The sequence below is a fragment of the Lithobates pipiens genome, unplaced genomic scaffold (assembly GCF_037356315.1).
Source record: "Lithobates pipiens isolate NorthernLeopardFrog02 unplaced genomic scaffold, aLitPip1_a1.2 Scaffold_18, whole genome shotgun sequence".
NCBI classification, from domain to species: Eukaryota; Metazoa; Chordata; class Amphibia; order Anura; family Ranidae; genus Lithobates; species Lithobates pipiens.
Genome location: NW_027507758.1, coordinates 45,417,278 through 45,435,502, shown reverse-complemented (window position 1 = coordinate 45,435,502; position 18,225 = coordinate 45,417,278). Strand labels below are relative to the sequence as shown.

Here is an 18,225-nt window from a genome sequence, read left to right as displayed (position 1 = left end):
TAAAGGAGTTGTAAAGACTGTGCAGGTCGTTTTGCACAGAGTGGCCCCGAACCTGGTCTTCTGGGGTCCCTAGGCGGCTATCTCAGCTCCTCCCCGCAAGAACTAACCACCTTTATGCGAGCTCTCTCGCATGGTGGTTAGTTCTTGCGGGCGTGCTTCCGTGGTACGACCAGCGGCAGTAGCCGCTCACTGTATCATTTGGCCTCGCCCCGGTGCACCGCATCATTGGATGTGATTGACAGCAGCGCGAGCCAATGGCTGCGCTGCTTTCAATCCATCCACTATAGCCAATCAACAGCTAGGCTGAGCGGCGAAGAGGACATCGGGGGCGAGTGCAGCAGGTGAAGGGGCTCAGGTAAGTAAAACGGGGGGAGGGCGGGCGGTATTGTCGGATGTTTTTTCACCTTAATGCAGTAAAAACACAAGCCTTTACAACCCCTTTAAGTCTTGGATGATGGTACAACATCTGTTCTAAATTTTATACTCACTGACACTACTTGTAGAGGCCACCCAATTTTCTCCATTTGTGGTCATTGGGAAGAATTAACCCCTTAAAAAGATCATTGGTGCCAATGGGAAGTTTATGTGAGGGGCAGAAAGTTCTCATTGCTCAAGGAACTCCTAGCAACTTCTGGAGAATCCCTAGGGTTCCACTGTACCCTGGCTGAGAACCCCCGATCTAGCAGAACAGTTGTGGGGGGGGGGGGGGGGCAGGGATTTAAATCTACACAAAGGACAGTTGTGCGTGAGAGAAGGGCAGAAGGCATTGAATCTAGAAGGAATGTTTTAGAGCAGAGAAAGGTAGGGAGGAATGAATCTAAAAGGAGATTTATGGGGTAGAGAAGGACAGGTGGCTGGTTATGGAGAACAGAAGGGCAGAGGGGTTGAATCTAGCAGAAGGACAGTTGTGGATTAGAGAAGACATTGATTCTATATTGAGGATAGTTGTGGAGAAGAGAAGGGCAGACAGGTTTGGATATAGGACATCTGAGGAAGACAAAAGGGCAGAGGATTTTGAATCTAAAAGAGGGATAATTGTTCAGTAGAAAAGGGCAGATGTTGTTGGGGGTGTAGGACAGTTGTGGATGGGGGGGGATGTAGAAGGACAGTGGTGGAATGGGGGGAGGGGTGTAGAAGGACAGTTGTGGATGGGGGGGGGGGTGTAGAAGGACAGTTGTGGATGGGGGTATGTAGAAGGACATTTGTGGATGGAGGTAGGTATGTAGAAGGACAGTTGTGGATTGGGGGGATGTAGAAGGACAGTTGTGGATTGGGGGGGTGTAGAAGGACAGTTGTGGATGGGGGGGGTGTAGAAGGACAGTTGTGGGTTGGGGTGTAGAAGGACAGTTGTGGATGGGGGGGGGTGTAGAAGGACAGTTGTGGATGGGGGGTGTAGAAGGACAGTTGTGGAATGGGGGGATGTAGAAGGACAGTTGTGGATGGGGGGATGTAGAAGGACAATTGTGGATGGGGGGGGGGTGTAGAAGGACAGTTGTGGATGGGGGGGATGTGGAAGGACAGTTGTGGATGGGGGGGTGTAGAAGGACAGTTGTGGATGGGGCGGGGTTGTAGAAGGACAGTTGTGGATGGGGGGTGTAGAAGGACAGTTGTGAATGGGGGGGGGGTGTAGAAGGACAGTTGTGGATGGGGGGGGGTGTAGAAGGACAGTTGTGGAGGGGGGGTGTAGAAGGACAGTTGTGGATGGGGGGGTGTAGAAGGACAGTTGTGGATGGGGGGGTGTAGAAAGACAGTTGTGGATGGGGGGGGATCTAGGACAGTTGTGGATGGGGGGTGTAGAAGGACAGTTGTGGATGGGGGGGGGTGTAGGACAGTTGTGGATGGGGGGTGTAGAAGGACAGTTGTGGATGGGGGTGCAGGACAGTTGTGGATGGGGGGGTGTAGAAGGACAGTTGTGGATTGGGGGGATGTAGAAGGACAGTTGTGGATGGGGGGGGATGTAGGACAGTTGTGGATGGGGGGGGGTGTAGAAGGACAGTTGTGGATGGGGGATGTAGAAGGACAGTTGTGGATGGGGGGGATGTAGGACAGTTGTGGATGGGGGGGGTGTAGAAGGACAGTTGTGGATGGGGGATGTAGAAGGACAGTTGTGGATGGGGGAAGGTGTAGAAGGACAGTTGTGGATGGGAGGGGGGTGTAGAAGGACAGTTGTGGATGGGGGGGGTAGAAGGACAGTTGTGGATGGGGGGGTGTAGAAGGACAGTTGTGGATGGGAGGGGGTGTAGAAGGACAGTTGTGGATGGGGGGGTGTAGAAGGACAGTTGTGGATGGGGGGGTGTAGAAGGACAGTTGTGGATGGGGGGGGTGTAGAAGGACAGTTGTGGATGGGGGGGGGTGTAGAAGGACAGTTGTGGATGGGGGGGTGTAGAAGGACAGTTGTGGGGGGGTGTAGAAGGACGGTTGTGGATGGGGGGGTGTAGAAGGACAGTTGTGGATGGGGGGGTGTAGAAGGACAGTTGTGGATGGGAGGGGGTGTAGAAGGACAGTTGTGGATGGGGGGGTGTAGAAGGACAGTTGTGGATGGGGGGGTGTAGAAGGACAGTTGTGGATGGGGGGGTGTAGAAGGACAGTTGTGGATGGGGGGGTGTAGAAGGACAGTTGTGGATGGGGGGGGTGTAGAAGGACAGTTGTGGATGGGGGGGTGTAGAAGGACAGTTGTGGGGGGGTGTAGAAGGACGGTTGTGGATGGGGGGGTGTAGAAGGACAGTTGTAGAATGGGGGGAGGGTGTAGAAGGACAGTTGTAGAATGGGGGGGTGTAGAAGGACAGTTGTAGAATGGACGGGGGGTGTAGAAGGACAGTTGTCGAATGGGGGTTGTAGAAGGACAGTTGTAGAATGGGGGGGTGTAGAAGGACAGTTGTAGAATGGGGGGGTGTAGAAGGACAGTTGTAGAATGGGGGGTGTAGAAGGACAGTTGTAGAATGGGGGTTGTAGAAGGACAGTTGCAGAATGGGGGGGTGTAGAAGGACAGTTGTAGAATGGGGGGGTGTAGAAGGACAGTTGTAGAATGGGGGGTGTAGAAGGACAGTTGTAGAATGGGGGGGTGTAGAAGGACAGTTGTAGAATGGGGGGTGTAGAAGGACAGTTGTGGATGGGGGGGTAGAAGGACAGTTGTGGATGGGGGGGTAGAAGGACAGTTGTGGATGGGGGGGTGTAGAAGGACAGTTGTGGATGGGGGGGTAGAAGGACAGTTGTGGATGGGGGGGTGTAGAAGGACAGTTGTGGATGGGGGGGTGTAGAAGGACAGTTGTGGATGGGGGGGTGTAGAAGGACAGTTGTAGAATGGGGGGGGGTGTAGAAGGACAGTTGTGGATGGGGGGGGTGTAGAAGGACAGTTGTGGATGGGGGGGTGTAGAAGGACAGTTGTGGATGGGGGGTGTAGTAGGACAGTTGTGGATGGGGGGGGTGTAGAAGGACAGTTGTGGATGGGGGGGGGTAGAAGGACAGTTGTGGATGGGGGGGTGTAGAAGGACAGTTGTGGATGGGGGGTAGAAGGACAGTTGTGGATGGGGGCGGGTAGAAGGACAGTTGTGGATGGGGGGGTGTAGAAGGACAGTTGTGGATGGGGGGGTGTAGAAGGACAGTTGTGGATGGGGGGGGGTGTAGAAGGACAGTTGTAGAATGGGGGGGGTGTAGAAGGACAGTTGTGGATGGGGGGTGTAGAAGGACAGTTGTGGATGGGGGGGGTGTAGAAGGACAGTTGTGGATGGGGGGTGTAGAAGGACAGTTGAGGTTGGGGGATAGAAGGACAGTTGTGGATGGGGGGGTGTAGAAGGACAGTTGTGGATGGGGGGGTAGAAGGACAGTTGTGGATGGGGGCGGGTAGAAGGACAGTTGTGGATGGGGGGTAGGACAGTTGTGGATGGGGGGGTAGAAGGACAGTTGTGGATGGGGGGGGGTGTAGAAGGACAGTTGTGGATGGGGGGTAGAAGGACAGTTGTGGATGGGGGTAGGACAGTTGTGGATGGGGGGGGGGGTGTAGAAGGACAGTTGTGGATGGGGGGTAGAAGGACAGTTGTGGATGGGGGGTAGAAGGACAGTTGTGGATGGGGGGTAGGACAGTTGTGGATGGGGGGGGGGTGTAGAAGGACAGTTGTGGATGGGGGGTAGAAGGACAGTTGTGGATGGGGGGTAGAAGGACAGTTGTGGATGGGGGGGTAGGACAGTTGTGGATGGGGGGGGGGTGTAGAAGGACAGTTGTGGATGGGGGGTAGAAGGACAGTTGTGGATGGGGGGGTAGAAGGACAGTTGTGGATGGGGGGTAGAAGGACAGTTGTGGATGGGGGGGGTAGGACAGTTGTGGATGGGGGGGGTGTAGAAGGACAGTTGCGGATGGGGGGGGGGTGTAGAAGGACAGTTGTGGATGGAGGGTAGAAGGACAGTTGTGGATGGGGGGGGGGGTGTAGAAGGACAGTTGTGGATGGAGGGTAGAAGGACAGTTGTGGATGGGGGGGTAGAAGGACAGTTGCGGATGGGGGGGGGGGGTGTAGAAGGACAGTTGTGGATGGGGGGGTGTAGAAGGACAGTTGTGGATGGGGGGGGGTGTAGAAGGACAGTTGTGGATGGAGGGTAGAAGGACAGTTGTGGATGGGGGGGTAGAAGGACAGTTGCGGATGGGGGGGGGGGGGTGTAGAAGGACAGTTGTGGATGGAGGGTAGAAGGACAGTTGTGGATGGGGGGGTAGAAGGACAGTTGTGGATGGGGGGGGGGTGTAGAAGGACAGTTGTGGATGGGGGGGGGGTAGAAGGACAGTTTTTGTGGATGGGGGGGGGTGTAGAAGGACAGTTGTGGATGGGGGGTAGAAGGACAGTTGTGGATGGGGGGTAGAAGGACAGTTGTGGATGGGGGGTAGAAGGACAGTTGTGGATGGGGGGTAGAAGGACAGTTGTGGATGGGGGGGGTAGGACAGTTGTGGATGGGGGGGGTGTAGAAGGACAGTTGTGGATGGGGGGGTGTAGAAGGACAGTTGTGGATGGGGGGGGTGTAGAAGGACAGTTGTGGATGGAGGGTAGAAGGACAGTTGTGGATGGGGGGGTAGAAGGACAGTTGCGGATGGGGGGGGGGGTGTAGAAGGACAGTTGTGGATGGAGGGTAGAAGGACAGTTGTGGATGGGGGGGTAGAAGGACAGTTGTGGATGGGGGGGGGGGTGTAGAAGGACAGTTGTGGATGGAGGGTAGAAGGACAGTTGTGGATGGAGGGGTAGAAGGACAGTTGTGGATGGGGGGGGGGTGTAGAAGGACAGTTGTGGATGGGGGGGGGGGTAGAAGGACAGTTTTTGTGGATGGGGGGGGGGGTGTAGAAGGACAGTTGTGGATGGGGGGTAGAAGGACAGTTGTGGATGGGGGGTAGAAGGACAGTTGTGGATGGGGGGTAGAAGGACAGTTGTGGATGGGGGGTAGAAGGACAGTTGTGGATGGGGGGGGTAGGACAGTTGTGGATGGGGGGGGTGTAGAAGGACAGTTGTGGATGGGGGGGTGTAGAAGGACAGTTGTGGATGGGGGGGGTGTAGAAGGACAGTTGTGGATGGGGGGGGGGGGGTAGAAGGACAGTTATGGATGGGGGGGGGTAGAAGGACAGTTGTGGATTGGGGGGGTGTAGAAGGACAGTTGTGGATGGGGGGGGGGGGGGGTAGAAGGACAGTTATGGATGGGGGGGGGTAGAAGGACAGTTGTGGATGGGGGGGTGTAGAAGGACAGTTGTGGATGGGGGGGGGTAGAAGGACAGTTGTGGATGGGGGGGGGGTGTAGAAGGACAGTTGTGGATGGGGGGGTAGAAGGACAGTTGTGGATGGGGGGGGGGTGTAGAAGGACAGCTAGGAGGGCAGTGGGCAGGCAGCGGTGAGGGGGTTGGGTAGCGGGAGGTAGGTAGGTAGCAGGCGGTGGGTTGCGGGAGGGAGGTAGGTAGGGGGCGGGGCGGTCGGTAGGTAGGCGGGCGGCGGTGACATGTGGCTGAGCCCCGCTTCCTCCCGTACCGCAGGCAGCTCTTTGGAGACGCTCCCTTAGGCGGCACAGTCTGTCTCCCTCCCAGCCCGGAGAGGCTGTAGAGCCGGAAAGTGCTGTGCCCTCCGAAGTTGGGGGAGGGAGTGGGGGTGAGAAGTCCGCCCGTTGGGAGGAATCCTCGGAGGGGAAGCGGTTGCCCCCCTCCCCCCCCCCGGTGCCCGGAACGTCCTGCCCTCCTCCCCCTAAGATGAGGCTCCATGGCAGCGAATGGCAGCGGCAGTAGCATGCTGAAATGCGTGGTGGTGGGGGACGGGGCGGTGGGCAAAACTTGCCTGCTGATGAGCTATGCCAACGACGCTTTCCCGGAGGAGTATGTACCCACCGTCTTCGACCACTATGCAGGTAGGTGCTCAAAACAAGACAATGGGGGCACCATGGAGGGGGAGGGGGGAGCATGTTAGGAGAAGAAAAAAAAAAAGAGCAAAAGATTACATCATAAGTATTACTGCAGATGCCACACAGCTGCCAATCAGAGGAGCAAGAGGTTCTGCAGCAGCAGAGTGACCTCTGGTGGACAGGGGAGGTTGGTGCCACTTATGGATACCATGCATGTCCACGTTTGGCAGATGACCCAACTTGGTAAGGTCAACTGAGCCAAAGTTGGGTATAGAGCGAGACTGGCCAATCAGAAGGAATGGTTCACTTGGGTGGCTGTAATAATCTGATGACCGAACTTGGTAAGGTCAACAGAGCAACAGTTGGTTATAGAGAAAGATTGACCAGTCGGAGGGAAGGGGTCTCTTGGGTGGCTGTAATAATTTGATGGGTGTGGGTTATGGTATCTCTGCCCCCAAAGGTCATTGCCACTTATAGGGCGCACACCAGATCACGTTTTCTGTGGATTACCCAACTTGGAGAGGTTAGCTGAGCAATAGTTGGGTATAGAGCGAGACTGACCGATCGGAGGGAACGGTTCACTTGGGGGGGGGGGGGGGGGGGGCATAATAATCTGATGACCCAATTTGCAAAGGTCAGCAAAGCAACAGTTGGATATAGAGCGAGACTGACTGATCAAACGTGAATTTTCACTTGGTTGGCTGTATTATTTTGATGACCCAACTTGGTAAGGTCAAAGGAGCAATAGTTGGCTATAAAGTGAAACTGAGCAGTCGGAGGGAACAGTTCACTTGGGTGGCCATAATAACCTGATGACCAAATGTGGTAAGGTCAACGGAGCAACAGTTGGGTATAGAATGAGCTTGACCAATCAGTGGGAGCAGCTCCCTTGGATGGCCGTAATAATCGAATGACCCAAAACAGACCATTGGGAGGGAACGGTTAATTTTGGGTGACCATAATAATCTGATGACCCAACTTGGTAAGGTCAACAGAATAACAGTTGAGTATAGAGCAAGACTGACCAATAGGAGGGAATGGTTCACTTGGGTGGCCATAACAATCTGATGGGTGCACGTTATGGTGTCCCTGCTGCCCAAAGGCCAACTTTAGTTCAATAAAAACTCAGGGGCAATCCAATAGGTACCATCATGTTTTGGAGGCCCCTTCATCATGGACTGCCTGCCTGACATTTATTGGAATAAAGGTGTATCTGGACCTCTTGGCAGCCTCGCAGTGGTGGACACCTCTGTTTCCACTTTTGTTATATATATTCTCTTCCAGACCACTTTTTTTGGCAGTTGACCCAACTTGGTAAGGTCAACAGAGCAACAGTTGGGTAAAGAGCAAGACTACCTGATCACGGGAATGGGTAACTTTGGTGGTTGTAATATTCTGATGAGTGCGGGTTATGGTATCTCAAGTGCTCAGAGGTCAGTGCCACTAATAGGGAGCACACTGAATCATGTTTTTGGTGGATGACCCAACTTGCTAAGGTCAATGGAGCAACAGTTGGGTATAGAGCAAACTGACCTATCAGAGTAAACAGTTCACTTGGGTGGCCATAATAATCTGATGACCCAATTTGGTAGAGTCAATAGAGCAACAGCTGACTATAGAGCAAGACTGACCAGAGTGAACAGTTTAATTTGGTGGCCATAATAATCTGATGGCGAAATGTAAGGTCGATGGAGAAAAAATTGGTTATAGAGGGAGTCTGTCCGATCAGAGGGAACAGTTACGGGTGGCCGTAATAATCTGATGTCAGAACTTGTCAACAAAGCAATAGTTTGCTCTAGAGCGAGACTGACCGATTGGAGAGAACAGTTCACTTTGGTGAATAATCTCATGACTGAACTTGGTATATTTAACAGAGGAACAGTTAGGTGAAGAGCGAGACTGACCAGTCTGAGGATACAGTTCACTTGCATCGTTTTAATAATTTGATGGGTGCACATTATGGTGTCTCCGCTAAGTACAGTAACAAAAATTGAAATTGAAACGCCACACCACTGCTAAGAGGTCCAGATACAAGCTCAGGGGTCAATCCAAAAAGTAGCCAACATGTTTCAGGGATCCAAAAGAGCCCCCTTGATCAGGGTTATTGGACTACTAGAACACAATGGGGGTTATTTACTAAAGGAAAATCCACTTTGCACTGAAAGTGCACTTGGAAGTAAAGTCGCTGTAGATCCAAGGGGGACATGCAAGGAAAATAAACAGCATTTTAGCCTGCACGTGATTGGATGATAAAATCAGCAGAGTTTCCACTCATTTCAAATCTACCCCTAAGGCCGCGTACACACGACTTTTCGAGGGACTAAGTCTGACAGACTTTCGACTGAGTTCTGACGGACTTTCCGAATGAACGGACTTGGCCACACACAATCACACCAAAGTCCGACGGATTCGAACGTGATGACGTATGACTGGACTAGAATAAGGAAGTTCATAGCCAGTAGCCAATAGCTGCCCTAGCGTCGGTTTTTGTCCGTCGGACCAGCACACACACATGAGCGGATTTCTCAGTAGGAACTGGGTCCGGCAGAGTTCTGTTGGAAAAATTTGAAACATGTTCCATTTCTAAAGTCTGTCAGACTTTTGCAAATCAAAAGTCCGCTGCAGCCCACACACGTTCGAATAGTCTGCCGGAATCATTCCGTCAGACTTTTGATGTTGAAAAGTCTGGTCGTGTGTACGGGGCATTAGATTTAGAGCGACTGCACTTTCAAGTGTACTTGCAATGGAGAGTGGATTTGCCTTTTGTAAATAACCCCCATTGACTTTTTTTTTTTTTTTTTTTTTATTGCCCTGCTGACTTGGAATAAAGTCATATCTGGACCTGTAGGCAGTGGTGTGGCACTTCCATTTTCATTTTTGCTACAATATAGGGAGCATGCTGGACCACCTTTTTAGATAGGTGACCCAACTTGCTAAGGTCTTCAGAGTAACAGTTGGATATAGAGCAAGATTGACCAGTCAGAGGGAACAGTTCACTTAGGTGGCCATGATAATCTGAACGGGGGCAGTTCATGGTGTCTCTGCTGCCCAGAGGACACCACCAAGTACTGTAACAAAAATGTAAATTGAAGTGCCACACCACTGCTAATAGGTTGAGGTACAACTGTTTCAATAAATGTCAGGGGGGTCATGCAAAAAATGCCTGTACATTTAAAGAGGAAGTAAACCCTGATGGGTATACTTCCTCTTTGATTTCCTGCAAAGGTAAAGCATAATGGACTACTATGCATCGCATAGTAGTCCATTATGTGTCACTTACCTGACACAGGAACCAGCGAAGTCACCGCTGTCCCCTGTAGTCCGGGGCATCCATCTTCTCGGTGGGTCTCGCTGCTCCGCCGTTGTCATTCGACGAAGCCGCGATGACGTCACTACCGCGCATGCGCACGGGAGCCGCCACTCGCGGCATATCGCCGTTGACAGCAGCGCGCTCAGTGCGCCTGCGCACATCTGTCTACGGCGCAGTGCCTGTCTTTCGAAGTATCTCCTAAACCGTGTATTTCTTGGACCTACAGGTAAGCCTTAATCTAGTCTTACCTGTAGGTTAAAGTGGTTTGTAAGGGTTTACAACCACTTTAAGAGGGTGGCGCCATTCATCATGGCTATTGTACCCCCAAAACATGTTGGCTTATTTTTGGATTGTCCCCTTGACTTTTATTGGAGTAAAGTTTTTTCTTATCTGGACCTCCTTGTGGTGCTTCTGTTTCTATTTTTTGTTGCATTATGCTACAAGCCAAAGAGACCGTGGGGGTCCTCTGAGGTGTAGAAGCTGCCTGCTGAGGAACCAGATCATTCAAACCAACATCAATACTTTAAGTTAGTAGTACCAATCAAGATACCCTTAGGGGTCCAGTGCTATTTTTCAACTTTTCAACTGCCAAGTACAGGGCCATATGTACCTAGGCAACATTAAGTTTGGCTATTTTACATTGAAAATATATCCAGTTGGTTGTGCGTGGCTCTCGGCACCATGTCTGATATGCTTGAAAGGCTTTTTGTCATAGAATTTTCTTGCTAAACTTTTTAAAAGGTAGGTGGCTGGATCTTATCTGAACTGTTGGAGCTTTAGACCACCATGCAGCTAGTGCTCGCACATATGGTAGCCAAGTTGTATACATATAATAGGAGCCAATTAACCTACCAGCATGTCTTTGGTAGAGTGGAACTTGGACATCCTCTGAACTCATCTCTCTCTGAACTTATCTCTCTCTGAACTTGCGTCCTTTTTTGACTCCATTGAACCCAGGTCATTCCCGCCTCTTTGGTTATGCGAGCTGCAGTGTGGGAATGACCCTGGCTGCAGTTCATTGGAGAGAAAAAAAAGAACACAAGTTCAGCTAGAGATGAGTTGGGAGGATGCCTGAGTTCAGCTCTAGTCTTTGGAGTGTGGGAGGAAACTGAAGTATCCAGAGGAACTCCGAGCGGGCACAGGGAGAACATGCAAACTAATGCAGATTGTGCCATGGTTGGGATTCAAACTGAGGACCTCCAGTTCTGGCGGTATTTATAAATAGTGCTTTATATACCGTGCATCCAAATCTGTCCTCGCCCTGAAGGATCTAAGGTCACATTCAGTACACACATATAGGGCCAATTTAGACAGGAGCCAATTCTGTTTTTGTAGTGTGGGAGGAAACTGGAGGAACCCCACAAAAGCGCAAGGAGAACCTGCAAACTCATTTTAGTCTGAATATAACATGCCCTTTGAGATTGTTAATTAACCACTTCAGCTCCGGAAGGTTTTACCCTCTTCATGACCAGACCATTTTTTTGCGATATGGCACTGAGTTACTTTAAAGAGTAAGTAAAGGCACAAAAAAATAAATAAAAAATTCAACCTGCAAGGCAAAGGCATAATGAGCTAGTTTGCGAAGCATACTAGCTCATTATGAATAACTTACCTGAGAACGAAGCCCCCGAAGCGGTCCTCCTTCATCTTCACCGCTGCCATGTATCCCGGAGTGACTTCCGGGTCTCGCTGCTCCGACGCTGTGATTCGCCGGAGCCGCGATGATGTCACTCCCGCGCATGCGCACGGGAGCCGTCACGAGCGGCATATCGCCATGATCTGCCGCTGTCTACGGCGCATCCGTCGTAGACAGTGGTGCCTGTCTTTTTGTAAATATCTCCTAAACCGTATAGGTTTTGGAGATATTCCTTGGACCTACAGGTAAGCCTTAATCTAGGCTTACCTGTAGGTCAAAGTGGTTTGTAAGGGTTTACAACCAATTTAACTGACAATTGCGCTATCGTGCAATGCCGTACCCAAATAAAATGTATGTCCCCCCCCCCCCCCCCCACAAATAGAGCTTTCTTTTGGTGGTATTTGATCACCTCTGCGGTTTTTATTTCTTGCACTATAAACAAAAAAATACAGACCATTTTGAAAAAAATATATATATTTTTTTCACTTTCTGCTATAAAGCTTATCCAATAAAAAAAAAAAAATTGAAAAATTCTGTATTCTGCTACATAATTTTGGTAAAAAAAATCCCAATAAGCATATATTGATTGGTTTGCGCAAAAGTTATACCGTCTACAAACTATGGGATATTTCTATTTATTTTTACTAATAATGGTGGAGATCAGCGACTTATAGCAAGACTGCGATATTGCGGCGGACAAACTGGAGACTGACACTTTTTGGGGACCAGTGACCTAAAAAAATGCACTGTCACTGTACTAATGACACTGGCTGGGAAGTGGTTAACATCAGGGGCAATCAAAGGGTTAACTGTGTGCCTAGCCAGTTATTTGTGTATTGTTGGGGAGGTGCTTGTACTAGGAAAAGGGCATGGATCCATGTCCCTGCTTAGCAGAGAAACAGGATCCATGCCTTCTGTACTGACAGAACAGTTATCTGCCTTGTTTACATAGGCAGACCACCATCCTCCCTCCGTACCGATGGATCCGTGGGTGCCGGCAGACATCAATGTCAGCAGCACCTGCCAATAAGCTCCCACTGTGTATAATCGCAGTGGGAGCCGGCAGCGCGCATGCGCGACCCAGTCCGGAACTGCTGGATCACGTACTAGCTACTAGGCGCAGCTGTGTCACTTTGCCACCATGTATCTAAGTTATGCAGTCGGCAAGTGGTTAACTTGTTATTTCTATTACAAGGGATGTTTACATTCCTTGTAATAGGAATAAAAGACAGTGTAAAAATAAAAAGTAAAATAAATAAGGAAAAAAGTGCAAAAGTGAACGCATATGTAAGTCTAGCCCACAAATGTAAATGGTGTTCAAACCACACATGTGGTAGAGCTGCACGATTCTGGTTAAAATGAGAATCACAATTTTTTTGCTTAGAAGATAGATCATGATTCTCTCACGATTCTCGCGGTGTATCATCTTTCACATTAAAACAAAAAAAAATTGTGCTAACTTTACTGTTTTTTTATTTATTAAACTGTATTTTTCCCAAAAAATTGCATTTGAAAGACTGCTGGGCAAATACAGTGTGACATAAAATATTGCAGCAATTTATTCCCTAGGGTCACTGATATTATTTATATATATATATATATATATATATATATATATATATATATATATATATATAATGTTTGGGGGGTCCAGGTAATTTTCTAGTAAAAAATATTTATTTTAACTTAAGAAGGAAGTGTCAGAAAAAGATTTAGACTTTAAGTACATTTACAGTGTTTGAAAGCTTGACAGACTGCCCAGATTATTTGTTTATCCCTTTCATGACTAAGCCTATTTTTGGAATTTGGTGTTTACAAGTTAAAATCCATATTTTTTGCTAGAAAATTACTTGGAACCCCCAAACATTATATATATTTTTTTAGCAGAGGCTCTAGAGAATAAAACGGCGATTGTTGCAATATTTTATGTCACACGGTATTTGCGCAGTGGTGTTTTAAACGCAACTTTTTGGGAAAAGGGACACTTTCATGAATAAAAAAAAAAAAAACAGTAAAATTAGCCCAATTTTTTTGCGTAATGTGAAAGATAATGTTACGCCGAGTAAATAGATACCAAACATGTCACACTTTATAATTGCGCGCACTTGTAGATTGACGACAAAGTACGGTACCTAAAAATCTCAATAGGCGACGCTTTAAAAATTTTTTACGGTTACCAGGTTAGCGTTACAGAGGAGGTCTACTGCTAGAATTATTGCTCTCGCTCTGACGATCGCGGCGATACCTCACATGTGTGATTTGAACACCGTTTACATACGCGGGCGCGACTTCCGTATGCGTTTTCTTTGCTTCGCGACCTCGCGGGGACGGCGGGCGCGTTGAAAATTTTTTTTAAATTTTTTTATTTATTTTAAAACGACTAAATTGTTTTAAAAAAAAAAAAAAAAATTTGATCACTTTTATTGCTGTCACAAGGAATGTAAACATCCCTTGTGACAGTAATAGGTGGTGACAGGTACTCTTTATGGAGGGATCGGGGGTCTAAAAGACCCCCCACCCCTCCTTTACACTTCAATGTATTCAGATCGCCGAAAACGGCGATTCTGAATACCGGATATTTTTTTAAAACCGGCGCCATTGGCAGCCGAGTAAACGGGAAGTGACGTCATGACGTCGCTTCCGTGTTTACGATGAGGAGACTGGAACGAAGCCGATTACGGCTTCGTTCCAGTTCCTCCGCAGCAGCCGGAGGCGTCGGACAGGGAATCGGTGCTCCCGATCGAGCGGGAGCACCGGTAACAGCGGCGAGAGGCGGCGGGAGGGGGGGACGTCCCCTCCCGCTCCTCCGGCATAACAGCCGAGCGGCTTTTAGCCGCATCGGTTGTTATGGCTGGAAAGCCAATCGCCCACTGTAAAAAACGGTACCGGGATGATGCCTGCAGGTGCGGGCATCATCCCGGTATACCCCCCGGAAGCCGAGTACGCAGATCTGCGTACGCTCGGCGGGAAGGGGTTAAACAAGAAGTTATTTCCCTTTTGATCTAAGAAGTAAGCATTAGTTACAATGTTTCAAGTTCTACACTTGGCAGATTGGGATGCTTTCTTTTGACAGCTGAGTGAGCAGATAATCTCTCCATTTGTTTATATGAAAGAATCACCTACTCTCAGTGGAAGAGATCGTAAGGGGGGGGTGAATCGAGATCGCGTTTTTTTTTTTAACGATTAATCGTGCAGCTCTAATGTGAGGTATCGCCACGATTGTTAGAGCGAGAGCAATAATTCTAGTGCAAAACCTCCTCTGTAACTCTAAACGGGTAACCTTTAAAAAAATGTTAACGCATATGGAGATTTTTAAGTAGCGTAGTTGGCCGCCATTCAATGAGCGTGTGCAATTTTGAAGCATGACATGTTAGGTATCTATTTATTTGGCATAACATCATCTTTCACATTATACAAAACAATTAGGCTAACGTTTGTTATTTTTTAATTCATGAGTGTATTTTTTTCCCCCAAAAAAAATGCGTTTGAAACACTGGCGCGCAAATACAATGTGACATAAAATATTTCAATGACCGCCATTTTATTCTCTAGGGTGTCTGCTATAAAAATATATATAATGTTTGGGGGTTCTAAGTAATTTTCTAGCAAAAAATACTGATTTAATCTTGTAAACAAAAAATGTAAAAAAAAAAAAGGCCTGATCTGGAAATTGTTATCTATAAGATATCCATAATTTTTCTTCTCTTGTCAAATTTCTTTTATACATATTGTCTGAAATGAAAATATATAAAATAAAGATATATATATATATATATATATTTATAAAAAGGCCTGGTCCTTAAAAGGATAGTTCACCTTTACAAAAAACCTGCCTATGCAGATAAGGGGCATCTGTAGATTAGAACAAACAGTGCAGCTCTGACTAAAGATGAATGATACCTTTGCTAGAGGTGTAGGCCATATACATACCTTATGAAGCCTGACTGGAATACTCCCAGGATGTTGCTAAGCGAGGCCTAGTCATCACTGCTCACCTCCACCATCACATGTGTGAGCTGTGACTTTCAAATGCTGAGCTCAGAGCTACTACATCAGGGGAGAGAGAGAGAGTATGTGAGGGTATGTGAGGGGGTTTGAATCAGAGGAAGAGCTCACTTTTGTGATGGTGGAGGTGAGGAGTGACGACTAGGCCTCTCTTGGCAATGTTGCTCTGCTCATTTTAGCTGTGCTTATTGGCCTCTATCAGGGCGCTTTTAACCTGCGTCTGAAAAAGGGGTTAAAAACGCCCATGTTGCAGAGTGCTTCCCATTCATTGCAATGGGCAGGACGTTTTGGGAATGGCTCCCAAACCACCCCAAAGATGCTGCTTCCAGGACTTTTTCTTCAAATTTTTTATTTAATACAAGGAAGACCAGGGTACATGAATCAGTACAACCAAAAGTATAGAAAACAATACAACTGCAAAATAAACAAACGGCAACATTTCTATACCCATGTAGGCATAACGCCCTTCGTTAAGGTCTCACCACTAGGGAAGTCTAGAGGGTAGGGTCAGTTTGACACATATAGTTCCCGCGGCCGACACCGTCTCCTCCAGGGAGGTGAACAGCCCGTCCACGTGCGGGTGAGCAGCAATGTATCTGACCATGCACACGTGGTCCCTCCTTCTTTTTTATATTTTTTGTTTTTTATTTTGTAATCTCAAACTCTCCCTACAGCGGTCCCCCCAGGGATACTAAAAGACCGGAGGAGGTCCGCTGAGCAAGAGTGTAACCTAGCAAAAGGGACAGGCCAGTAAAGAGGAGGAAGGGGGGGAAGGGAGAAGGGGGGAAAGAGGGTAGGTAAGAAGGATTCTGTAACAATATCCCGAAAAGGTCATCATTCAGCGCTCCTGAGAGCACGACCTTCAGTGGAATACCTGAAGGCATTCCATGCCTGCCATGTCTTAGAGTACGCTTCCTGTCGGTGTTGGCTGGTGAGGATCAGGTCCTCCAGCCTGCTGATGTCATCTACTTTGTGTAGCCATTGAGCGACAGTCGACGGGTTAGAGGATTTCCAGTTGAGAGGTATGCACGCCTTAGCAGCATCCAGTAGGTGTCGTATCACGGATCTGCCATATTTCCGGGCCGGAATATCCGTCATATGAAAAAGAAAATAGGCAGGTGAAAACGGCACCTCCCTGTCAGTGAATGTCTGGGTAATGCGCCACACCTCTCTCCAGAAATTATGTAATCGGGGGCAGGACCAGAATATATGCAGGAGGGTACCTTCTTCTGAGTGGCACCTCCAGCATCTGTCCGAGGTCGTCGGGAAGATCTTGTGCAGGAGAGCGGGAGTTCTATACCAGCGGGAGATAATTTTAAAGTTTGTTTCCTGTTGTCCAGTGCATAGTGAGGATTTGTGGGTGTAATTGATTATTTGTCGCTTCTGACTGTCTGTGAAGGTGACCGCAAGGTCCTCTTCCCACTTAGCAAGATATGGGGGCTGGAAATCCCTTGGGGGTTCAATCAACATGTCATATGCCATAGACAATGTGTGGGCGAGGGTCCCGGTCTCTGTGCAGAGCTTCTCCAGGCAAGTAAGTGGTCTCTGTGAGTCAGTGGGTGGCGGCGGCATACTCTGGAGAAAATGGGATAGCTGGGAAGCCCGTAGAAAGTCAAGGCGGTATGGGCCCCCCGGGTCCGTCAAGTCCGCGAGCGTCTTCCATCTACCCAGTTGACTAAAATGGGACGCTTGGGAGAGACCCTGTCTACAAAGGTCCCGGAAACACTTCGGGCGCACCGGCGCGTCAGGTGTCGACAGGTCCGGGTCAGTTAAAAGGAGTGAGCAAATCTTTGCAGTATTGCCTATCAGTGGGTGACGTCTAAGCTCAATAGGTAAGTCTCCATAGCACCACGGGCTGCCCGTCAATGGAATGTCAGATTGGTCCTGTTCTAACTGCGTCCAAAGTTTGGTGTCTTTATGGCGGCACCAGTCTAGGAGTCTACTGAGATGGGCAGCATAATAGTATTTCCGAATCTCCGGCATCGCCAAACCCCCCCGATGCTTAGGGTTGGAAAGCATACTCCTGGGTAGACGTGGATGCTTGCCCGCCCACAAAAAGCGGGTGAAAAGTGAGTGAACCTGCCCGAAAAAGGCCCTGGGAATGTGGACCGGGAGGGCCTGGAGTAGATAGAGAAATTTTGGTAGGATCGACATTTTAAGAATATTACATCTGCCCAGCCAGGAGTGCATTCCGCCCACCCAATCATCCAAAAGCTTTTGTACGGTTTTCAGTAAGGGGGGAAAATTAAGTTTAAAAAGTTGCGAAATGGAAGGGGGAATAAAGGTGCCCAGATACTTCAGAGCAGTATCTGACCATTTCAGCGCAAAGGAGGTCTTTAGACGCTGCAAACGTGCGGGTGGTATCCCCACACCCATAGCTTCGGATTTCGAAAAATTTATCCGCAGGTTAGAAAGTTGGCCGTAAGCATGAAATTCCTGCAAAAGGGTCTTAAGGGAAGTCTCAGGTTCTGCCAAGGAGAACATAAGGTCATCGGCATAAGCAGACACCTTATGCCTACCACCCCAAAGATGCTGCTTCCAGGACTTTTTCTAACGTCCCGCAAGCGCCCCACCCCACTTGGGCTTTCACATTCGGGCGGCATGGAAGGCAGTTTTCAGGCACTTTACAGGCGCTATTTCTAGCGCTAAAATGCCTGAGAACTGCCTCAGTGTGACAGGGATCCTAAGGTATGTAAATGGCCTACACCTATAGCAAGGATATTATTCACAGACATCTCAAGTCTCCCGCATTTCTGCGGCGGCTCCCACACACCCACAAACTCTCGGCAGTGATCGGTGTGGCGGGAAACAGCTGTGAACTCCGATCTCCTTTTGTATCGATTTTTATCTGACAGACGCTTCTCCTTCTCTCCCTCCTGTGGCTTTCAGCTAAAAAACTACACAGAGAGATTGGTGTTCA

General features: G+C 48.9%; 1 protein-coding gene across 1 annotated transcript in view; it reads left to right on the top strand.

The window, feature by feature from the left end:
• The first annotated feature begins 5,971 nt into the window (after nt 1-5,971).
• RHOQ (ras homolog family member Q) overlaps nt 5,972-18,225 on the top strand; it is an 81,590-nt gene continuing 69,336 nt past the window's right edge. Inside the window, exon 1 of the mRNA XM_077485649.1 lies at nt 5,972-6,360. Coding sequence (XP_077341775.1) covers nt 6,216-6,360 — 145 coding nt within the window. The 5' untranslated portion in view covers nt 5,972-6,215. The remainder of the gene's footprint in view (nt 6,361-18,225) is intronic.